The following is a 24,825-nucleotide window of genomic DNA, read 5'->3' as shown; positions in this document are numbered from 1 at the left end:
GGGCATATCTCTTGAACTCTTAAAACCTGAATTTCTTTTCCTGGAAAATGAAGATTTTTATGTCAATTGCTCAGGTAGGTTGTGAAAATTAATAAACCCATCCCTATGATTGGTATATAGTATTTTTTGGCCATTATCACTAGTGACAACCTTTCAACTAGGTTAATTTCTCATACTGGTGAACTCCAATTACCTGCCTCCAATGGGTTTATGATCAAACTTGCTTAAGTTTATGTTCAGAGGCTTTGCTTCAATGTGGCTCTAAGACGTTCTAAGGGCACTAGAGTGTTTCTAGGTAAGGTGAAATGGGTACAGGCTCTAAAAGGCCGATGAAACAGAGAGCTTTCATGGGAATTGTATGCAAATTTGAGGAAGCAAAAGATACACCCACCCCCCAACCCTATATGTATATATGTACATTTCGTGGTTTGAATTAGGATCTTAAATGAAATGTAGCCTGGTAAAATGTAGCCTGGATGTAAATCCAAGCTCCGTCACTTACATTTCTCGTTTTAAAAAGTGAAGATACTTACAATTTCCTGGCGCAGTGGTTGTGAGTGTAACATTTGGGCCAAGGAGAGAGTCAGTTTATCGGGGCGCAGGGTCATATTTGTACCTTAGACGGCACTTCCACCTGGTGGCGGCGGATTCCAATTGCAAGGCAAGGGACAGAGTGGGGGAAAGGCTGAATTTGACACTCTTAAGTAAAGCCACAGTATTAATCTACTGTAAGTGAAAATATTTCCATCCTGTACCTACGGAGTGCTTACTTCAAATAACACTCATGTCCTGGTAGGACAGAGGAATTAGACAATGCGCTGAGGTTTGCCTGCAAGGGCATTCATTCATTCATTCATTCAAGAAACATCTGTTGAGCGCTGACTGTGAGCTGTGCTCTGTTCTGGGCTCTTGGGATACATCAGTGGACTAGAGACAAAAATTCTGCCCCGGGATGCCTTCTCCTATACATCCTGTACTACATAAACTAAACTAGAAAATTTGTAAAGAGCTCTTACGAATTACAACGTCTTCTCCAAAGTCAAGGCGACGTGTCTCGAGGCCTTTATTACCATGGCTAAGAGGAGAACCGGGGTGCAGACCCACTCCAGCCGAACTAAGAACCTACCCGGCACAATTGAAAGTTGAGACACGCGCTAGAAGATGTCATCGCTGACAAAATAGAAGACGCCTTCCCCATTCCTTGCCCCCCTCCCCCGCAGAAATGCATATATTCTTTTAGGGAAGCAAGCGCTTCACCTGGGTGGCCAGAATCGAACCCGCAGAGGCCAGAAGGCGGAGGGCAACGACGCCTGTGGGACTCTGTTTCCCTGCAGAGCCTACGTGGTGGGCGGCAGGCAGGCCGACCGCTCTGGGGGCCCTGCAACTCTGGGTCGGTGACAGCACCCAGGTATAGAGCACAGGTAACGCCCCCGGCTCCGAGTCTCGGGGTCTCAGCCACGGAATCCCCAGCGAGGCCGGACGCCCCCTGGTGGCGGTGCGCAGTCTGAGTGCTGGGTCCGGAACAGAACTGTCCTGCGGAACTCCCGAGTGCGCGCTCCGTTTCCGGGGGAGGAGGGCGAAGAAGGACTTGCGCGCGACGGTTCTCACCGCTGCTATGGAGGCGCTGGTCATGGGTGTCCGGGCGCTGCGGCTCTGGCGGGTCGCATCCGGTGGGGGGATCAGCTGGAGTGAGTTTCAGAGGCCGTGGGGACAGGGAGGAGGCCTAGAATGTGTTGTCTGTCCACACTGGACCTGCGGCGGGGCCGGGGACATCCCGCGGGGCAGAGGAAGGAGGAGGGTTTCTCAGTCCCGCCGCGGCGGTTGGCCTTATACACAGCTTGGGAGGACAAATGTATGGGAACCAGGGGCTGGAGGAGGGCAGGGGCAAGGGCAGGGGTCGGGTCAGGCCGCGGGAGGAGCTTGGGCCGCCTCTGCGCCCATGTCTTCCCTGGGAATACTTGGACTTGCCTTGGCAGGTTCCCTGATTTGGCTTTTGGGAAATAAACTCAGCATTTCTCATTCTGGATATTGATAGTTTTGGTATGGGACCTTTAGTTTCCTGAAATTTTATTCTTTTCCTTCAGACCCTTTCAAACCGACCACTTTCTTCACCTTCCCAATGACTCTAGTCCAGTTTTGACTCCGTTTCCTGGTTACTTTTTGCCCGTTACTGTAAAGCACTGATTGGAAACACGACAGAGGAAATTGGTGGGAAATAGCGATCTGATGTGAAAGAGCCAAATTTAAAAGTAGAGACACATATCTGGGCCAGCTCTGTTGCTTCCGCTGGTGTTTGTTAATATTACAAATCGGTTTAATTTTACCTCTGAGCGCAGTTTTGGCAGTATGTTAAACATTTTTTCAGTCTTCATATTTGTTGTAACTTATTCACAGGATTTATAGCAACATCTCCAGCTTCTCAGCTGTCGCCGACAGAATTGACAGAAATGCGGAATGACCTCTTTAATAAAGAGAAAGCCAGGCAGTTATCATTAACTCCCCGAACTGAGAAGATAGAAGTTAAGCATGTTGGGAAAACTGACCCCGGTACTGTCTTCGTGATGAATAAAAACATTTCAACTCCCTACAGTTGTGCCATGCGTAAGTAACAGAATCAGGTTACAGTTTTGACCCTTTTACTTGAGCTGTGTGGAAGAACTGGTGCAGGAGACAGGATGTTGTAATTACTTCTGATCATCTGCGGCCGTGGCAATCCCTTTATACCAAAATCCTTTCTTGAGATCTGCATGGTGACTGCTCCCATCACATTACAGCCGTAGCTAAAAGAAGCGAGCAAATCCCAGCTACTTGGGAGGCTGAAGCAGGAGGAGAGCTTGAGGCCAGAAGTTCAAGACCAGCCTAGGCACCATAGCCACCCCGTCTCAAAAAATAGAAATGAATTAGCCAGATGTGGTGGGCGCAGAAGTCCCTGGATTTCCCAGAGGTTCTTCATCTGGCACCTTATTGTCTATTCACTGTCCCTTTAGCTCCGGAGGGTACTATGAGTATTGCAAGATTGGCAGTGTAGTGCACAGATTGTCCTGCCTGGGGCTTGTTTGAATCTAGCTTTGTTTACGGTACTAGATTATTTTCTGGCAGAAGGTGGCCAGACCTGAGTGCATTGTTACTAGTGTGCTTTCTCCTTTAATTTAATTTTAGAGATGGAGGTCTGGCTCTGTTGCCCAGGCTGGAGTGTAGTGGTACTCTCATAGCTCACTGAAACTCCTAGCCTCAGCCTACCAAGTAGCTGGGACTACAGGCACCCACCACCACGTCTGGCTAATTTATTTTTGTTTTTTGAGAGATAGGGTGGCTATGGTGCCCAGGCTGGTCTTGAACTTCTGGCCTCACATTATCCTCCTGCTTCAGCCTCCCAAGTAGCTGGGATTTGCTTGCTCCTTTTAGCTAGGGCTGTGATGTGGTGGGAGCAGTCACCATGCAGGTCTCAAGAAAGGATTTTGGTGTAAAGGGGTTGCCATGGCCACAGATTCATCAGCTTTTTTTGCTGCCTTTTTCTTTCTCCCCTCTTCGTTGTATAGCCTAACTTACATCTATCATCTGTCTTCCATTGAGCTCTCTCTGTGTTGTATTTTTGTTTACATTTACATGTACATGTGGTAAATGTGTGAGTGGGAATGTGCATGGGGTGAATGTGATTGGGATAAAAGTATTTATATCTTAAAGGAGACAGCTGTGCCCCATGTGTGCTTTGGTGTGGAAATGAAGGGAATAAGAACCTCTATATTTTATTTTTGATGAAAATGTTTTGATAGTACCTTTGATAGAACTGGTACTATTTAAATTAAACGCCAAAATAGATACAGGCATGACTAGCTGCATTGCTTAAACTTTTGGAAAACTCAGTAATGATTCCATTTAGGTAATTAACAACTTTAGTTATCAGCTTAAACTGGCCTAAGGAGTGTACACTCCCTCTTAATCTTCCTTCACTCTGGCACTTGAATTAGTACTTATAAATATGTACTCATTTGGTTTTCAAGTATTTCTGGAACCTCTGCCATATGATAGGCATTAGGATTACAGAAGAGGATAAGACAAAACTCAGGCCCTTAAGGAGCTTTATACACATCACATGTAGTGATACAGCTTCTGAAGCATCCTCAGCATGACCCCTGCTGTGAGACTTTCTTGTCATTCATGCTTGCAGTCATTCAGTAAACTGTTACTGAATACCTGCTAGTGCTAGTGAATACCAGGCCTGGTGCTAGGCTGTGGATATACTGATGAGTGAGCAAAAGTAGACATGATCCCTGTCTTTACAGAGCTTATGTAGGGGTTGATAATTTAGACCCTGTAGTTTGAGTACTTTTGTAAGTAGCTATGTCATTACAGAACATCTAATCACAGTTGGCATTGCATTCTGGGATGATGAAACAGACCAGAGCTGACTGGCTTATCTGGGAATTCATATTAATTTCGAAAAAATGGTAACTACGGTATTTAACTTGAAGCATCTATGTCATGGAAATAAGAGATGGTTTGGGAGCAAGACCCAAAACCAATCTAGAACTGATTTTTGTAGGTGTGTGTTAATATATTTCCCTTTCCTTTTGAGTTGTGTGTGTATCTATCCAGATATATCCGTGATGCTGCTCTCTAAATATTCAAGTGTAACTCTTAGAAAATTGTTTCATTAATAATTGACAAATTAATTTCAAACTAGTTGTAGCCTTAATGAATTTTGTAAATGGTTTGGGTAATTTTGTTAATAACCAATAAGACCTTGAGTATATTGGGTATTATTTAATTAATTTATTTATTTATTTTTGAGACGGAGTCTCGCTCTGTCACCCAGGCTGGAGTGCAGTGGCATGATCTCAGCTCACTGCAACCTCTGCCTCCTTGGTTCAACCAATACTCCTGTCTCAGCCTCCCAAATAACTGGGATTACAAGCATGTGCCCCCATGCCTGGCTAATTTTTGTAGGGTATTTTTTTTTTTTTAATTGATTATAGATGTAATATACTTTTTTTCTCTAAAAAGGACAGTCTGCAGAATCTTGCCTTCCCATTGTTTTATTTCTAAATGTAGCACTTAAACATGTACCTTTTCACTCTGGATTTTGTTAGATAATCAGTCTGTTTTAAATTTCTAGATTTAAGTGAGTGGTACTGCAGGAAGTCCATTCTGGCTCTGGTGGATGGACAGCCTTGGGACATGTATAAGCCTTTAACAAAGTCCTGTGAAATTAAATTTCTTACTTTCAAAGATCGTGATCCAGGAGAAGTGAATAAGGTATTTCTGTCTCTACATTCTTTTTCTATTTCCCTATTTCCCTTTTTATTAAGACCTGTTTTCTATGGGGTGTAGTGTAAAAATATGGCCAAGTTTAAATGTTGTATTGTACTCTTTAGTCAATGTTTTACCTGTTAGATTAGGCACTTTTATAGTTCAAAAAATATCAGTGGCATCCATTTCTGGGTGTTTTTGGTATGCTATGTCTTTTATATTAATATCTTTTTTCAACTTACATTCATTAATCACTATATTGTGGGTGATTCCGTTTCCACTGCTACTGCTTGAATTCAGCCTTTGACGATCTTATCTAGATGATTTCAATAACTTTTTAACTCTTTCTGCTTACCCATCTCCCCACTTTCTTTTTCGGTACTTAAAAGTTGTTCTTTTACAGGCCTATAACAGCTTTATTAAGTGACATGACTAAGGAGCATGTCACTTACACCTAAAGAACTTGCCTACCTGATAACATTCACACGGCTTTCCAGGCCCTGTATAATCTGTTCCCAGCCTGCCTTTCCAGCTTGGCCTCCCCCTTGCTTCTTTCCTTTTCCTTCTTGTTCTGGCCACATTAGAGTACTTGGCCACTGTATTAGTCCGTTTTCACATGGCTATAAAGAACTCCCTGAGACTGGGTAATTTATAAAGAAAAGTTTAATTGACTCAATTTTTCATGGCTGGAGAGGTTTCAGGAAACTTAACAATGATAGTAGAAGGGGAAGCAGGAACATCATACGTGGAGGCAAGAGAGAGAGTGGGGGGGAACTGCTAAACACCTTTAAACCATCAGATCTCATGAGAACTCACTCACTATCATGAGAACAGCCTGGGGGAAACCGCCCCATGATCCAGTCACCTTCCACCAGGTCTCTCCTTCGACCCATGGGGATCACAATTCGAGATGAGATTTGGGTGGGGAACCAGAGCTAAACCATATCAGTCACTAATGGTTTATGCTGTGTTATCCACCTTGCTTTTTTTGATGCTTTCTTCAAATGTGAGCATTTTCTTTTCTCTCTATTAAAATCCTATTTATTTTTTACAATTCAATTAAAAGGCCATCTGCTTTGTGGTACCTTCTAAGTTTCTCCTTGTCAAAATTAATCCTCTTTTCTCTAAGGTCTCACACAACTTGGCTAGTCTCTAGATACGATATTTGAATTTTGTTTTGTACCATAAACTGTTGAATGTGAAGATAGGGACCACTTCCCTTACTGGACCTAGTTCTTGATATACATACAGTAGGTGTTTAATAAATATTTGTTGAAATAATTGAACAAGAAAATGATAGAAGTGACAATAATAGCCAACAATGGGTATGTATGTATTATGTATCAGGGACTGTTCTAGGTGATTTACAGATATTAACTCGTTTAACCTTCATACAAACTCTACAGTGTTCATACTATTCTCCCCATTTTCCCGATTAATAAACTGAGACAAAGAGAAGTTCAGCAGCTTGACCAAGGTTACTGATTTATGAACTAGTGGAGTCCAGATTTGAACCTAGGCATTCTGGCTGGAGTTCAACAGACATTAAAGACATTTAAGTAGGATAGATGAAGAAGTACATGTTGCCAGTTGTCTTCAAGGCCTGGGTCTGTACTTATTTTTAGTGTAATGTGGTTGCACAGAATTTATAATGGAGAAGTGATCCCACTTTTGTAGTCCTCAAATGCTAAACAGAGCTTCTGAAAAGTGCTCAGAGTAGTGTCAGCAAGAGGGGAACACAATGGACAGGTACACTGCAGGTTTCTCCTTTTGACTCTGATCAGGTCATTGCTCTGATACCATCTCAATCAGGCATGTCCATGAGTCAAAATGTGCTGGTAAGATGAAAGCCCAGTTGCTGCTGCTCTGCTGTAAATATGAGTAATCTGAACGACATGTTAGGGTGTTAGGTTTAGGATAAGAGTCACTAATCATTCATAAAAGTTGAGTTTTTTCTCCATATTTATAAATGGTATAAACAGTTACATAATTAATACATTTATTTTACTTTAGCACAAGTTTGTTAACAAGTTAACTTTATCCTGGGTTAAAAATAAATACTTTCAGATAATAAAACTATCTGTCGGGGTTGACAACCATTATGGTGCTTGGTATCTTGCACAGAAACATTACTAAGAACCTGAAGTTGATGCTTCATTCTTTCTTGATTTTTGCTTGGTTGAGGTAAAGTCATTGCCTGATGGTAACTGTTGCTACATTGTGTGAACAGAAATATATGAGAAATATTTTTGAAGTCAAAAGTTCACTTAAAATTTAATATTGTCGAAACTTTAGTGAATCTCAGTGTGTTTATATATATTTTATATACGTATATATTTTTTTCTAGGCTTATTGGCGTTCCTGTGCTATGATGATGGGCTGTGTGATAGAGAGGGCGTTCAAAGATGAATACATGGTCAATTTGGTCAGAGCTCCAGAAATTCCTGGTAATGTACACATATAAATATATGTCTTTTTGTGATCCTTAAATATTTCGATACCTATTTTTGATGATGTATAGAGTTTAGTTCTAATTTTATCTAGTATAAATTAGCATTATACATATGTTTCATTTATCATGAGTAACAAAATCTATCTTATGATGATGAAACATGAAGTAGTCTTTGCAGGTTAATAATTAACATCATAGAATTACTGGAAAGTGTTTGTCTTGAATATGAATTTCATGGAATTCCACTATCTCAGCATTTACTTATTTATTTATTTATTTATTTGAGACAGAGTCTCACTCTCGCCCAGGCTAGAGTGCAGTGGCGCGATCTCAGCTCACTGCAAGCTCCGCCTTCCGGGTTCACGCCATTCTCCTGCCTCAGCCTCCCGAGTAGCTAGGACTACAGGCGCCCGTCACCACGCCCAGCTAATTTTTTTGTATTTTTGGTAGAGACGGGGTTTCACTGTGTTAGCTAGGATGGTCTCGATCTCCTGACCTCATGATCCTCCCGCCTCAGCCTCCCAAAGTGCTGGGATTATAGGTGTGAGCCACCACTCCTAGCCCTCAGCGTTTATTTTTTACAACTTTAAGCATATATTTCCAAATTGCATGTGTAGAGGAGGAGGAAATATGAGTATAAGTAGACTGCTGGGAAGAGCTGTCCTGAGGTGGTAATATCTCACCAGACATGACTATTACTCTGGAGAGAGACAACACTTTGGTGAGATGAAAGGGTGTAAATTGTAATTTTGCTAAAACTAGGATTTTGGAATAGTAAGTATGGTAGGATCACATGTATAATTTTTTTTTTTAAAGAAGTAGGTATACCTAAAATATTTGAAAGAAACTCAATAAATGATTCTAAGAACAAAACACCAAAAAGAAGCTATTTAGGCGATATAAAAGAAATTTAGCATTTCATATCCATTAAGTTATTTATCTACTTACTAAATACATTGTTCTTTTTAAAAATTTTTGTTTTTGTTTTTTTTTTGTTTTGAGACTAAGTCTAGCTGTGTCGCCAAGGCTGGAGTGCAGTGGTGTGATCTTGGCTCACTGCAACCTGCAACTCGCAGATTTAAGTGATTCTCCTGCCTCAGACTCCCGAGTAGCTGGGATTACAGGCACCTGCCACCACGCCTGGCTAATTTTTGTATTTTTAGTAGAGACTGGTTTTTACTATGTTGGCCAGGCTGGTCTTGAATTCTTGACCTCAGCTGATCCACCCGCCTCGGCTACCTGGAGTTTTTACATCTGGTAACTTTATGAAATCTGTATGGTAATTAGCATTTTTGAAGAAAACTTGAATGTTTAAAAAATATTAGTGATTAGTGATTTGGGGTTAACAATCTTTTGGCTAAGGGAAATTTGATAGAGCTCTGGCAAGCAGCTGGAAGAATGGCAACCATTTTATAATTTGTAGAGTTGGGAGACATTGCTAATCCTTCATTTCGTAGTCTAAATATTCAGTTGTTGCAAATTAGTAACTTTCTGTTAGGGCAGATTTGACTTTGCTTTTTATTTTGGTTGGATTTACAGTAATTTCTGGTGCCTTCTGTTATGACGTAGTTTTGGATAGCAAACTTGATGAGTGGATGCCAACAAAAGTAAGTGTGTTCTTCTGGAGTATTCATTTTAGAGTGTCTGCCTTTCTTTGTTAGAATGATTCCTGCGTTAGTTTTGTTGAATAATACTGCACGTTGAGGACATTTAAAAGAATCTGTCTATGTATCTATCTGTGTATCTGTCTGTCTGTCTGTCTATCGGTGTTGTTGCTTTTTCAGCCTATTTAAGACAGAGATAGATGAATGAGAGTATTTACATCAACATGGTCAGTTGTCTTGAAACTTTATGTCCTGCTTGACCTTTTCTTGATGTTCCTTCTAAGTGGTTTTAAGGTAGTGGTTTTCAAGAGGCCCAGAATATAAAATATAAAAACTTAACTATCTTGACTGATGTGGTAGTAGGGGGCCTGGCGCCATACCTGTTTGGATCACCAGAGCACAATTTGAAAACCGCTCCCTTAAACCATTTTAACTTGTTGCATACAGTGAGGTCCCTGTATATACAAGGGGCACATTGAGAGCTGGGTGAATTAAAGAATCCAACTTTGACAAAGCTAACTCAAGCATCAACAAACGAAATATTAACAAACTAAATTCTTTGTGAATGGTCTGCCTTTGTAATGAGGATGGTCCTTGTTGGTCTGGGACTTGGGTAGCAACAGAGCCTAACAAGGACAGTCTAGATCAGGTGCTCTGTAGGTAAGGGGTGCTGATGGTTGTCAAAGATCAAGCCTGGAGATGTGATTCTGATTGGGAAGAATAGGCAAATACCTAATTCTTAATTAAACAAAACTATATGTCCTATGTATTGGGAGTCTGGAGATCTGAAAAGGGGAAGCCGTGTACCACATCATTTTATCATTTCCACTGTGGACATTCTTTTTATATTTAGTATCTCTGAAAATATATGAGCCTTATAGTAGATGGTATCTTGCAATTAGAATTTGCAGTGTGTGTGTGTGTGTGTGTGTGTGTTTTCCTTTAGTAATATATCTTAGATTTAGTGAAATACTGTAGTAGTTCTTAAAAGCAAGGATTTTGAAGTAAGGGCAGATCTAGCTTTAAATTTGGCCTTGGAAATTACTTTTTGTATAATCCTGCCCATATTACATAATATTGAGAGGGAGAGAAGAGGGAATCAAGAAAGAATGAGAAAAAGGGAGAGGGAAGAGAGAACGAAGAGGATGGAAGAAGGGGAGGGAAGGGATTGGAACTGTTTCTTCATGACTTCTGGGCTCCTGTCAGTGTAGCTTCCTTTTCAAGTATGTCTCCAAATTTAAGATTTTCTTTACTGGGGCAAACTGAGTTCAAGATTTAATTTTCGTTATCTTTTTTTTTTTTTTTTTTTTTTTTTTGAGACGGAGTCTCGCTCTGTCACCCAGGCTGGAGTGCAGTGGCCAGATCTCAGCTCACTGCAAGCTCCGCCTCCCGGGTTTACGCCATTCTCCTGCCTCAGCCTCCCGAGTAGCTGGGACTACAGGCACCTGCCACCTCGCCCGGCTAGTTTTTTTTTTGTATTTTTTAGTAGAGATGGGGTTTCACCGTGTTAGCCAGGATGGTCTCGATCTCCTGACCTCTTGATCCGCCCGTCTCAGCCTCCCAAAGTGCTGGGATTACAGGCTTGAGCCACCGCGCCCGGCCTTAATTTTCGTTATCTATGAAATGTAACTGCTTTTTTCTTTCTCTTTTTTTTTTTTTTTTTTTTTTTTTGAGACGGAGTCTTGCTCTGTCACCCAGGCTGGAGTGCAGTGGCTGGATCTCCGCTCACTGCAAGCTCCGCCTCCCGGGTTTACACCATTCTCCTGCCTCAGCCTCCCGAGTAGCTGGGACTACAGGCGCCCACGACCTCGCCCGGCTAGTTTTTTGTATTTTTTAGTAGAGACGGGGTTTCACCGGGTTAGCCAGGATGGTCTCGATCTCCTGACCTTGTGATCCGCCTGTCTCGGCCTCCCAAAGTGCTGGGATTACAGGCTTGAGCCACCGCGCCCGGCCTCTCTTTTTTTTTTAAGAGATGGGGGGGTCTCACGATGTTGCCCAGGCTGGCCTTGAACTCCTGGGCCCAAGCAATCTTCCTGTCTCAGCCTTCCTGGTAGCTGGGACTGCAGGTGTATGCCACTGTGCCTGGCTTTTGCATTTTTCTTTTTTAAAAGATAAAACCTTACAAAAGAAATATGCAAGCTGATTGCAAACTGCATGGAGTTGGATTGAGTAGAGAGCTTAAAGAAAGTAGAGTTACATTGAAGGAATAGTTGTATTAAACCATGAATGTTGATTTTTTTATATGGTAAATTATTCTTTATAAAGAAGAGTCATTTCATGCAAAAAAGTCTAATAGGATTTTTATGGAAATAATTTTATTATAAAAATTGTGTAATAGTGCTTGGTCTTTTTTATTATAAAAATTAATTGTGTAATAGTGCTTGGTCTTTTCTGTATTAGTAATGATTTGTAGTATGAAAGTTTAATTAGAATTTTTATTAAAAATCTTATAAACATTGTTAATGTGTATTATTCATCATTTTAATTGTGTAAAATTGACATTTTTATTAAGCAAAAACTTAATATTGGACATGCTATACTTTGTACAGAGTCGGTGATGATGTTACATTTCTAGTGAAACTTTCTTATGAAAACAATAATTTTTTCCCCATACATTTAATAAACTTAGTTTTATTCATACTGTAAACACATTTTTGTGTCTTGCTATTGATTTATTGGCATTTTTACTTGGTGCATCATAGTTTTAATAACATTTTAAGATTATGTAATTTGAATGAAATTATAATATAATTTGGATAAAATTTCTTTATAGGTTTATCTTTAATAATTAGTATTAATGAAGGCTGACACCTTAATTACTGGTAAATAAGAAGTTTTATAGTTTATGGTCGAAAACTTCAGTTGTTGTAAATTAATAACTTCCTGTTCTAACAAACTTGATTTTGTCTTTTATTTTAGTTGGATTTGCAGTACTGAGCATAGAGTTTTGTCTCAACTGGCTTATGGAGAAATGCTTTTCCGTAAATTGTTACTAAAGGTTATTACTTTCATTTTTAAGGAGAACTTACGTTCTTTCACAAAGGATGCTCATGCTTTAATTTATAAAGATCTTCCATTTGAAACTCTGGAAGTTGAAGCAAAAGTGGCATTGGAAATATTTCAACACAACAAGTAAGTGTTGGCTTTCTTTAAATCAAGGCTAACTCTTCCAGTATTATATGTAATAAAGAAAATTCAGGTCTTAAGAATTTTTATATTTGATATACATGTGACAGTGTATTATTTTCCACTCTGAGACCTCTGTTTCTGATCTCATTTATTTCGCTGAGGAAAATGTTCTCCACCTCCCTTGATAATTTTCTCACTTTGTTTTACTTCTCTGTTCTTGGACCAGTCTTTCTCATTATATCAACATAGTGGTATGTTTCCCTTTTTTCTTTCTAGTGTGAAGTGATAACGCACGTTAAGCAACTATATAATTTTGTGTATTTGGCAGCGTTTCTCTCCTACCCCTCCACACTTAAAATGACACTGATAAGACTGAAAATGCAAGCAGTTTGGAAGAGGGCTAATAGCTGAAGTAAAATGTTTACACAGCCGGGGTTTAGTCTTCTGCATGTGAATTATTCATTTGATGGATTTTCTTTAACATTTTAATTCCTGCCTGGCTTCTCAATTCTCACTCAGAAAACTTTCACTTCACCTTCTACTACCAGTTATAAGAACATAAGCTAAATTTTAACATTAACCTAATAGAATATTAGAACTTTAGAAAGAGAAATCTGTGCTGTTAAAAACAAACAAACAAAAAAAAAACAAAAAAAAAACCAGAGTCTGAAGTCAAAATATGCACCTACAAATTGTTAAAGGTTATAGAATAGAATTTCTTTAGGTATATAGAAGTTGAATTACAAATTCTTCACTTGATCTTAGCCAAAAGGCCGAGAAGCGATGAATTACAAATTCTTATAGGGATAGGTTATCATAAATATATTGGGTTAGTTATGAGTGTGTTTTTGACACATACTTTATAGCTTAGCATTTCTCAAAGCTATCTGTCTCATAATATTCTTCCATAAGATGTTAATTGACGTGTGAAACCATGTACTGTGTTAAGCTGAGTTTGAAGAACGGTGGCTTAAAAAATTTTACTCATTGCACTCAAGGGTCTCCCAAAGTGGACACTGAAAATTTCCCAAATATATTTGCCCATGAAACACTTTATCTGGAAACATTTTTAGCATGTCCTGGAACCAGTGGACTTAGAAACCAGTTGTAATGTACTGTTTTAACTAGAGTACAGATACTATTGTAGAACCAAACCACCATTTATAGCATTGATTCTACAAGAAAATTCTTTGGACTGTCCAAACACGTCAAGTCACTCTCTGTGCCAAAAGTCTAGGCACATGCTCCCCAAAGAAATATAATATGAGACATCTGTATAATTTGAAATTTTCTAGTAGTTACATTGAAAAAAAGTCAAAAGGTGAAGTTAATTTTAATGATTTTATTTAAGTGATACATCTAAAATGTTATTTCAGTGTAATCAATATTAAAATATTGATGTTATTTTATATTCTTTTTCACTCTAAATCTTCAGAACTTGGTATGTGTTTTACACTTAAGGCTCATTTTAACTAGTACTAATCACATTTAAGTGCACCATGGTACTTTACTGGACAGTATACTTTTGACTTCCATTCAGTATACATTGAGATTTCCCATTCCGCTACCTACCTGTCAGGGACTGGTAGGGGCTTCTGGGACTTTTGTAACTTAGTTGAGTGTGTGGTAGGAGGAAGGGGATAATTCTGGAGGAAGCTTGATAGGACAGAAGAGTTGAATCATTGAAGGTGGGTCAGTGATTGAGCCTTTCTGCTGCAGGGGTAGGGGTGGGGCCTTTTTGTGGCTTTGACTCTGAGGGGACAGGAGCATCTCTTGGAGGTGGGTCAGGAGGGACAAATATTCAAGGTAATTGGCACCCTTATTAGTGCCTGGGGGACTGTAGTAGTCAGGGGGTGTTTTTGCATAAACCAATGTCCCCCAACTTTGCCGCATAATTGTGCATACACCTGTGGTGCACATACACGTATTACTTGTTTAGCACCCTGGGGTAAATGGACAAAGCTCTCAGTAGTAAATGGTAAAGTCATGGTTTGAACCTGGGCTGTGCAGTTTCATCTGTGCCTTTAGCTATACTGACAGGATTGGGTAGATTTGAGAGACACTGGGCAGTCAAATTGACAACTTGATAATGAATTGAATGAAGGGGATATGGTTGGAGAAAGAAATCAAGGAAATCTCGCAGGTTTTTCACATGGACACCTGGGTGGTTGGTAGTATTGTACTAAGACAGGAAATTCAGGAGGAAGAACAAGTTTGGGCAGGAAAGAGGTGATCATTTGTGCAGTTTGGAAATTTCAGGGTAAGGTGCTTGTGGAACATCCTAGAGGGATGTCCAGATGGGTCTTGGAAACTGTGGTCAGAAGAGGTAGGTAGATTAGAAGCAGAGATATAGGAGATATAACTACCTAAATTGTAGCTCAGAGGCTGGCCTAAGGAGGATGCTTGAAGTGAAAAGAGGGTGTAGCATAAAATTCTCAAAGGGTAGAGAAAGACAAGAGTGGCCAGAGATGTAAAATAACAAGCAGTAAGGAATGCCACTGATACCCATGGAAAGAGCACTTTGAGGTTGGGTGTGGTGGTTCATCGCTATAATCCCAGCACTTTGGGAAGCTGAGGCAGGAGGATTGCTTGATGCCAGGAGTTTGAGACCAGCCTGAGCAACTTGGCAAGACCCTATCTTTACCAAAACAAAACAAAACAAAAAGTTAGCCCGGCATGGTGGCTCACACCTGTAGTCCCAGCTACTTGGGTGGCTGAGGCAGGAGGGTCGCTTGAGCCCAGAAGTTGGAGGCTGCAGTGAGCTATAATTGTGCCACTGCATTCCAGGGCGGGTGATAGGGCAAGACCCCGTCTCAAAAAAAATCAAAATAAATAAAAATGGAAAGAAAGAACACTTTGAGAAGTGGAGGTGAGCATTGGTATTAAGAAAATGAGGAACAAAAAGTGTTCATTGGGTTGACACCAAGCAGGTACCTGTGACTTTGTTGAGAACAGTTTGGCAGAGTCATGGGTCTGTGGCCAGATTAAAGGGAGGTTCCAAGTGTAACCCACTCTCAAAAAGTATGGCTGAAGAGGAAGAGAAAGGGAGGTATCTTTAAACACTTTTTTACTTATTTAGAGTTAAAATGTTTTTTTCTTTGCTGCTTTTCAGGTACAAAATAGATTTCATAGAAGAGAAGGCATCTCAGAACCCTGAGAGAATAGTCAAGCTACACAGGTAAGTAAAAGTCTAAAAACTGGCTGCTATGTTAGAATAAGGCTTAGCTTTATTGTAATCTGAATGAAGCATATGACCAAAAAAGATGAATTTGTACCTTATTTTGTTCTTTTCACCTTATTTTTTTTGCTTTGTTCATTGTTTTGATATGGTGGTAAATGGAAGCTTTAAATTACCTTCAGGAACACTTGTAGTTTCTATAATCCTCATTTTATTGTTTGCTATTTTTATTTAATTTTGAGTTGAAAACCACTGTTTAAGAATGTAATTTTTAGGAGTTAGTTTTGAAACTGGGCAAGATAGTCATTGTTATGAATTGAACATGGTAATTCATATGAATATTGACTAACTAGTAATTATTTATGATACATGTAAGTTAAGCCGGAATGTGCTTTCTGACACATGGATGAGAAAGGTCCACTGCTTATGATGACATCCTCCCATGGGGAACGAGTCCCAAGACAATGCATTCTGCAGAGATGACTTCATGACCTGGATCTGTTTTCTCAACCTCCTGTTTTTATGAACTGGACTTAACTTTTTTCCTCTAGAAACTGCCCTTTGTTTCTGAACACAATCTGTCCTACACGGTGAATTCTAAACTTTGTTACATGGGTTGTTTTAAGGTTGTAGATGATCGGTTTTAGGCAGTTGGATCAGCTTGATAGCATGATGTGTTGTGTGACTCTTAAAGACCTTAAAATTTATATCAATGCTAATTAAGAAAATGGTTCATTTGATTTAATTTTCAAAGTTTTAGCCTCTTTACTTGAGGTCATTATGTCAGGTGTCATCAGAAACTGAATTGAACCATATATAATGTTCTTGATTAGGGATGCTAGCAGCAAAGAGAATGAAGAGATTTCTTTTTCAAGCTATTACAAATTATTTGATGTTGCAGTTTTGTTTGTTTATTTTTAAATCAATCAGAATGGGTGACTTCATTGATGTGAATGAGGGCCCTCTTATTCCAAGAACAAGTATTTGTTTCCAGTATGAAGTGTCAGCAGTTCACAATCTTCAACCCACCCAGCCAAGTCTCATACGAAGATTCCAGGGTGTGTCTTTACCCATTCACTTAAGAGTAAGTAAAGCTTAAAGTTCCAGGCCTTCCAATTTGGGTATAGATGTAATTCCAGACTTGATTTTATACCGGTTTGAAGAGTATAAACTTCTAATTTTTCATAAGTTATATGACACTAATATTTTGTAAACTCAGGTTTATGATTAAAAACAAAGTTGCCCAGGGTGCAAATATACAATTACAAAAGAAACATTAGTTGAAAAAATTAAATCAAATTGATATAGCATTTAAAATTTTCAAATTAGCATAGGTGAGGGTACATTGACAGAGAGGGGGTATTAGAGTGCATATTGGTAAGACCTTTCTGGAATGCCTTTTAAGCTTAAATTTGGCATGCTCTTCCCTCTAATTTTAATGATCCATTCATGACCCGAAGCCTGACCTTTTCCACATTGCTCCCACCCCTTGCTAATCTTTTTATTTAAATTTTTGATTTTGAGATAATTGCAGTTATAAGACATAGAGAGATCCCATGTATCTTTACTTGGTTTCCTCAATGGTAGCATCTTGCAGTACTAAAATACAGTATCACCACCAGGGTATGGACAGCGATACAATGAAGATACAGACCAATTCCTTCACCAAGGGGATCCCTCATGTTGGCCTTTTATAGACACACGCATTTACAGCCACTTCCCTCTGTTGCCCCCATTACCCTGCCTGCTTACCCCTGCCAACTACTTATCTGTTTTCCTTTTCTATAATTTTGTTACTTCAAGAATATTATATGAATGGGATTGAACAGTATGTAATTTTTTGGGATTGGCACTTTTCACTCAGTATAATTCTCTGGAGATTCATCTGAGTCATTGAGTATATCAGTAGTTCATTCATTCCTATTGCTAAGTAGTATTACTTGGTCTGGATATATCATGGTTTGTTTAACCATTCATCCATCAAAGGACATCTGAGTTCTTTTCAGTTTTTGGCTATTACAAATAAAGCTGCTGTGACATTGTGTGCAGGTTTTTGTGAATATTTCTCTGGGCTAAATACAGGAGTGCAATTGCTGGGTCATGTGATAAGTGTATGTTTAGTTTTTTAAGAAACAACCAAAGTGTTCCAGAGTGACTGTACCATTTTACATTCCCACTGGCAATGTATGAGTGATCAGTTTTTCCACATCCTCACTAGCATTTGATTCTGTCAGTACTTTTTTTTGTTTTAGTCATTCTGGTACATTTGTAGTGATATCTCATTGTAGTTTTAATTTGAATTTCTCTATTGACCAATGGTATTGATCATTCTTTTCATGTACTTATTTGCCATCTATATATCTTCATTGGTGCAATGTCTGTTTATGTCTTTTGCTAGTGTTCTAATTAGATTGTTTTACTTTTTAACAGTTGAGTTTTGAGAGTTCTTTATATGTTGTAGATATTAGTTTTTTGTTAGATATGTAGTTTTCAGATTTCTCTCTTTGTCTCTACCTTGTGTTTGTATATGTGGCTTGTTTTCTCATTCTCTCTGAGCAACCTTTTGCAGAGAAGACGTTTTTAATTTTGATGAAACTAGTTTATCAACATTTGATAAAATTTTTGTTTTTATGGATTATGTTTTTGGGGTTAATTCTAAGAACTCTTTGATTAGCCTTAGATCCCAAAGATTTTCTCCTTTTTTTTTTCCTTCCTAAAAGTTTTAGAGTTTTACATCTATTTAAATCTGTGGTCCATTTTGAGTTACTTTTCCTATGAGTGTGGGATTTAGGTTTAGGTTTAGGCTTTTTTTTTTTTTTTTTTTTGTGGGCTATAGATGTCAAATTGCTCTAGTACCATTCGTTGAAAAGGCCACTCTTCCTCCACTGAGTTACTTTTGCATCTTTGTTAAAAATTAGCTGAGCATATTTATGTAGGTCTATTTTGGGTCCTCTATTCTGTTCCATTGATCACGTATGTTTAGTTCTCTATCAGTACCACACAGTCTTGATTACTGTAGCTCTAAATAGGCTGTGAAATCAGGTAGAGTAATTCCTCTCTTGTTACTATTTTTTAATCAAAATTGTTTTAAGTCTTCTAGTTTATTTGAGTTTCCATTTAATGTTAGGATAATATTTTCAATGTCAACAGAGTCTTCCTGAGATTCTGATAAGAAGTCCATTAGAGCTGTATAGCAGTTTGGGGAGAATTGACATCTTTAATATGTTGAGGTTTCCAGTCTATGAACTTACTGTATCTTCTTACTTATTTATATCTTCTTTCATCGCTCTCATTTTGTAAAATTTAGCACACCTCTCATGTACGTTTGACTTTGACTTTCTCCACATTCCTGCTTCTTTTCCTAGCCTTCCCAATTTCAGAAAATGGAATCATCCTTTAACTCAAGCTTGTCCAACTCACAGCCCATGGGCTGCATGTGGCCCAGGACGGCTTTGAATGAGACACAAATTTGTAAACTTTCTTAAAACATTATGAGATTTTTTTATGATTTTTTTTTTTTTTTTTAGCTCATTAGCTGTCATTAGTGTTAGTATATTTTATGTGTAGTCCAAGACAATTCTTCTTCCAGTGTGGCCCAGGGAAGCCAAAAGATTGGATACTCCTGGTTTCCTTAGTTGTTTAAGGTAATCCTTGATTCTCTTTTCCCTTTGTAGCCATGCCCCAGCCCATCCATCCGCAAGTCCTTTCAACTTTCAACTCTGAGACATATTCTGAATCTATGCACCTTATAGCATCTCATCTACTACTACTTCCCTTATCCAAGTTCCTCTTTGTTTTCACTCACCTTCCTTGCTTTCACTCTTGCCCTCTACAGTGCATTTTCCACTGAGTAGCCAAAGTGATCGTTTTAATACACAATCTGTTATGTACTGCCTCTGCCCCAAACTTTCCAATGGCTTCCCTTGAACAAATCCCAACTCTTTACCCTGTCTCACAAAGCCCTGCATTATCTGATCCCTGCTTGCTTCTCTGACTTTATCTAATACCACTCCTTTCCTCATTCACTGTATTCCAGCCACAGCTCAAGGTCTCTACACCAGCAGTTCATTCCGCCTGAGTCAGGCATGGTGTTCCCTTCAAACATACCAATCAGCTCTTTCTCTAGAAGGGTTTGTGTGTCAATATTTATTAATTTTACCTTTTGTTACAGATTTTACGCAGTGTGAAATAGTCACTGGCCTGCCCATATGCCTTGGTATCACTTTCAGTTGACCTAATACAATTGATGTGGTCATGATACACTTTGTACAGTTTTCCTTAATGCATTCTGATAATCCTCTGCTACAGGAGATTGTTAAGGACTAAGGAAATTGAGTTTAAATTTTACTATTGTCTCAGGAGGCCAAGGCAGGAGAATTGCTTGAACCCAGGAGGCGGAGGTTGCAGCGAGCGGAGATCGCACCACTGCACTCCAGCCTGGGCGACAGAGTGAGACTCCATTTCGAAAAAAAAGAAGAAAAATTTACTATTGTCTTTGTTAGGTTTTACTTATTCTTTAGGGTAACTTGAATAATTCTTTGGTTCTGCCATTTCAGTGTGAAGATGTCACAGTTGGTTTTTAATGACTGTCTTATGATTTGAAGAATGACTTTTAGAATGTTGAAACTGGCTATTTAAGGATTGAACCACAATCTATGGGAAAGTAGGGCAGATTTTTTCTTCCTATTAGAAGAAATGCTTTCTGTGATGGAAATGATTAAGAGGGGCAAAAGTGAAAGAAGAGCACGTTCAATCCTTAAGGGTTTTTTTCTTAAATGCTCACTGCAGCCTCTGCCGCCCGGGTTTAAGCAATTGAAGAAAGCAAAAAACAAAGCAGCTATCCTGTGTAGTACCTTTTTTCGCTACTTTTATAACCACTCATCTATATTAGTGCTGCCTAGCTTTTTATTTATTTTGTTCTAAAAGCTATATAAAGAGTCTGTCCCTTTTACTTTGACTTTACTACTTTAGTTTATCGCAAATCTTTTCTTTTCAAGGCACATTTTACGATATGGGATAAGCTATTGGAAAGATCTCGGAAAATGGTAAGTGTTTTTGACAGCTAATGAGTACTCTTCTTGAAGAAATTCATCAAAATTAACCAATAACAACCAAAGGGGCGGGGGGAAATGAAAGAAACAAAGAGAAAGGAAAAAAGTAAGTTGTCTCAATAGTCAAAGCAGTGTTGTGATTGTTCACTAGTGTTTTGGTAAGGGTAAAGTTGTAACTTGGCAGTTCTCTTTTGATTTTGTTTGTTAACTTGAAGAGAACTTGAAGAGAAATAATATTACTATGTAATAGTAATAGTTCTTAATAGTTGTAATGGTATCAATTAGATCTTAGGATTTTTTTTGTAAACTTAATGAATATTTAAAGGATTAAGATTTGTCAGGTATATTTTAAAGCTGTCTTTAGCCATTAACAGTAAATGTGCAAATGTCCTAATGTCCTGAAAAACCAGATTTGAATGTTTGTGTTTTTGTAGTTTATTTTTTGTCATTAGCATTTAGTAGGAATGATAGTATTTTTTTTTTTTTTTGAGACAGAGTCTCGTTCTATCTCCCAGACTCGAATGCAGTGGCGTGATCTTGGCTCACTGCAACCTCCACCCCCGGGTTCAAGCGATTCTCGTGCCTCAGCCTCCCAAGTAGCTGGGACTACAGGTGCCCACCACTACGTCCAGCTAATTTTTTTGTATTTTTAGTAGAGACAGGGTTTTACCGTGTTAGCCAGGATGGTCTCGATCTCCTGACCTCCTGATCCACCCGCCTTGGCCGCCCAGAGTACTGGGATTACAGGCATGAGCCACCGCACCCGGCCTGAGTGATTGTATTTCTTGACCACAACTATCCCTGTTTCCTATTTCATAGGTTAAATGTGCTTCTTTTACTTAGGTTATCTGATAGCTGTCCTGTGTAATCTGGCCTCATTAGGCCTTCCTCCTTATCCTGATTTCCCACAATGCCACAAACACTCTGGTTAAGCTTGCAAGCACATTAAGCATCACACATTAAACTTATTTTCAAGTTTGCTTATTTCTTCATGATAGTTTTTCTTTCTGGACTCCATTTTCCATTCTCTTTCTGTCTATTTACCACACAGTCATTCTTCACTACCTCCCCCGAGTCACACCTCCTCCGTGGAACAGTCTCAGAGTAATCTCTAACAAATAATTACTCATTCATATAAGTTTGTGCTTGATTGTATACATCCACATACTGTTTTTTGATTGTTTTCGTTGCCTGTACAGTTATCTTCTACCAAGTCTTTCGGGATTTGTTTTATTTGTGTAAGCCCAAAGTTTGAACACAACATTAGCACATGAAGGGGTTACCCAAGAAATATTTATTGACAGTTTTTCATAATGATATATAAACCTAGTTTTATTAATGACTCTACAGATAGGAATGATTGTTTAGGGACTTCACCATAATGTTCTTGGGTAAGGGGTATATAAATTTTTTTTCTCAGGAGGAGAAATTATCTTTGAATGGATAGAGTAATTTTCTCTCTTTAGTTGGTCACAGTGATCATTTTAGATTAAGAAACTAAAGAAGAAATGTTCAGGGTGTTTACTTGGAGTTAAGTAAAATTAAAAACAATTTAAAAAAGAAACTAAAGAAATGAATATTAAATAAATAGTTTGGGAAACTAAAGAAGCAATAGTAACTGAACACTTTAAAAGGAATGAAAAATGTAGAAAAACAGCAGAGACAGTGTCTTACCTCGAATATCTAATGATGTTAGTCAATACATATTTTTTCAAACATTTAATCTGGTTTAGTTGCTTTTTTCTACTGTCCGTTTTGCTTTTCTGAAGGGATTAGATTAAACGTGGTTCATTGATTCAACACAGACTTATGATAGTTTATTGTGTGCCAGGTACTGTTATGGTCTGGTGGTACAAAAAAATGAATAAAATGTACTTGCTGTCTCAGGGAAGTAATGTTGATTGGATAATTAGACTTATAAGGAGACAGTTCAGATGTACATGTGGGGCTCTGGCATAAAGAAGAGGGCTCAGACCAAGCTGGGGAGTTGCTTAAGGAAGGCTTCCAGGAATTGGAGTCTCTTAAGCTGATTTTAAAGGGTGAATAAAAGTGGACCATGCAGATACTCTGTTGGAGAATGGGTTGGAGGTTATCTCAGAGGAAGTCACTTGCCTACATAGAGAACATGATGAATGTAAGATGAATTTGAATGTACAGGTCACATGTAGGGTAGATAATCAGTCAGTCCGAAAACAATATGAGGGGCTTGTGTTCCATGTTGTGGAACTTGCCTTCCTGACTTTCCTCCTCCACCTCACTGAGATAATAGAGACTACCTGGAGAATTTTGAGTAGGGAAGTGACCTGTTGATCAGCTATTATTGTTTAAAAGCTCATTGTAGGAGTGTCATGGGATATAGCCATGACTTAAGCCAAGAGTTCTGTTAGGGGGATAGAAGAGAATGAGGCCCTAAAGTTCAGCCATGATAGGGAGAAGGACTGTGAGAGTTAACTTAGGCTGAATGAATAGGACTGTTGCTGGAATATGCAGGTAGGAAGAAGAGAGTGAATTATTGAATGCTGGCCTTAGGTAGCCAGGTGGAGCCCTTTACCAAGATAGATGATGCAGGCAGGACAGGTTTTGGGGGTGTTGAATTCAGATTTAGCCGTGTCTGTTTGATGAGTCTGAGTGACATAGAATAGAAATAGGGACATAGAGATATCTATTTAGACTAAATCTGTAATATGCTGTATTCTAAATGGATTATACTCCAAAAGAAAATAAACTGATTTAAAATATCTTGTCACAGCACTTCAGGTGTTTTTTCTTACACTAACGATTTTGTTTTATGGCTGAAAAGTAAAATGGCAAACTTGAGAAGCCTAGGTATAATATGCTTTAGATTATATTTTTGAATGGAATTATTGTTCTTTACCTGATAATTTATATTGGTTACTTGGCCTTTAAATCTTTCTCCTTACCTAACTTTCTGTAATAATTACTATTGAAGGAGAAAGATAAAGGGTCATTATAAGAGGGCTATGAAATGATTTAAAATGGTGGGTGAAGGGGTAAAACTGAAAGTATTTATTAGGAAAGTAAAGCTATTCATGTTTTTACAGGTAACTGAAGATCAAACTAAACCAACAGAGGAATGTACATCTACCTAATAACTTTCTAAAATTTAAATAAGTTTAATAAATTAAATGTTTTTAATATGTTGGTGTGTGCTTATACAGATTAACCCTTTCTTCCCAAGATTAATAGTGATCTTTACTTTTTCTTTTCTCTGAAGTATGAAACACTTCATGTTGCTCAAATGGAAACTGTACAAAAACAGGTTACTCCGTTCCTGCTCCATGGATGCAACGCTTTGGCATGTTTTCTCTTTTTTTTTTCCTGCAAATCTAGGCAGGTACATACAAATATAAATGTAATTTCTAAAAAACATAAATAGGATCATACTATACTTGCTTGCATTTTTTGCCAAACAGTGGCACAGTAAACATCCTTATGCAAAAATGGCAAGTGTTTGTAGTAAATAATGTTAACTGAGTATTTATCATGTGCTGGGCCTTGTGCTAAGCTCATCACCTGGAACCTTTTGTGTAATCCCCACAGTGACCTGTTGAGAAGATGTTTCTATTTTTTAAATGAGGAAACAGCATAGAGCTTGAAAATGGTAAAGTGGGAATTTGAATGGAGACAGTTTCACTCACATGCTCTTATGTTCTACGTTGCCTCACGTATAAATAATTTTGTAGGAATAGCTTTCTGGCAGTGGAATTATTGACAGGCGCTACCAGATGCCGGCTTCCCAAAGGTTTTGCCGAATGTTACTCCCAGTAACAGTGTCTAAGAGTGCCTGTTGAGGCCGGGCGCGGTGGCTCACGCCTGTAATCCCAGCACTTTGGGAGGCCGAGGCGGGCGGATCACGAGGTCAGGAGATTGAGACCATGGTGAAACCACGTCTCTACTAAAAATACAAAAAATTAGCCGGGCGCGGTGGCGGGCGCCTGTAGTCCCAGCTACTCGGGAGGCTGAGGCAGGAGAATGGCGTGAACCCGGGAGGCGGAGCTTGCAGTGGGCCGAGATCGCGCCACTGCACTCCAGCCTGGGCGACAGAGCGAGACTCCGCCTCAAAAAAAAAAAAAAAAAAAAAAAAGAGTGCCTGTTTACCCACACCTTGAGTAAGCCTCGGTAATCAGTCTTACAAAAATA

The 24,825-nt window shown here is 38.9% G+C and overlaps 1 protein-coding gene and 1 pseudogene across 2 annotated transcripts; one reads left to right on the top strand and one right to left on the bottom strand.

The window, feature by feature from the left end:
- The first annotated feature begins 1,579 nt into the window (after nt 1-1,579).
- On the top strand, nt 1,580-23,823 carry MRPL39 (mitochondrial ribosomal protein L39). Of its 2 annotated transcripts, none has more exons than XM_010383428.2 (10): nt 1,580-1,688; nt 2,395-2,601; nt 5,117-5,256; nt 7,598-7,697; nt 9,242-9,309; nt 12,326-12,438; nt 15,548-15,613; nt 16,544-16,697; nt 20,611-20,658; nt 23,727-23,823. In XM_010383428.2, exons 1-10 carry the CDS (start codon nt 1,616-1,618, stop codon nt 23,772-23,774), a joined length of 1,017 nt encoding a protein of 338 aa, XP_010381730.2. In that variant the 5' UTR covers nt 1,580-1,615; the 3' UTR covers nt 23,775-23,823. The 2 variants fall into 2 exon arrangements, with proteins under 2 accessions (XP_010381730.2, XP_030771034.1); XM_030915174.1 differs by lacking the exon at nt 23,727-23,823 and adding an exon at nt 21,663-23,704 and having other exon boundaries at nt 20,611-20,662.
- LOC115893114 lies at nt 13,133-13,220 on the bottom strand (annotated as a pseudogene).
- Nucleotides 23,824-24,825: the final 1,002 nt, after the last annotated feature.

The sequence above is a fragment of the Rhinopithecus roxellana genome, chromosome 13 (genome assembly GCF_007565055.1).
Source record: "Rhinopithecus roxellana isolate Shanxi Qingling chromosome 13, ASM756505v1, whole genome shotgun sequence".
NCBI classification, from domain to species: domain Eukaryota; kingdom Metazoa; phylum Chordata; class Mammalia; order Primates; family Cercopithecidae; genus Rhinopithecus; species Rhinopithecus roxellana.
Note: the sequence above shows the minus strand (reverse complement) of the source record. Positions and strands in the feature narration are given on the sequence as shown.

Excerpts from the sequence above, each read along its gene's own strand:
- MRPL39 (XM_030915174.1), top strand. The coding sequence starts at position 1,616 with ATGGAGGCGCTGGTCATGGGTGTCCGGGCGCTGCGGCTCTGGCGGGTC. Across the intron at positions 5,257-7,597 it reads ATCCAGGAGAAGTGAATAAG|GCTTATTGGCGTTCCTGTGC; the intron begins GTATTTCTGTCT and ends ATTTTTTTCTAG. Across the intron at positions 16,698-20,610 it reads CTTTACCCATTCACTTAAGA|GCACATTTTACGATATGGGA; the intron begins GTAAGTAAAGCT and ends TTTCTTTTCAAG.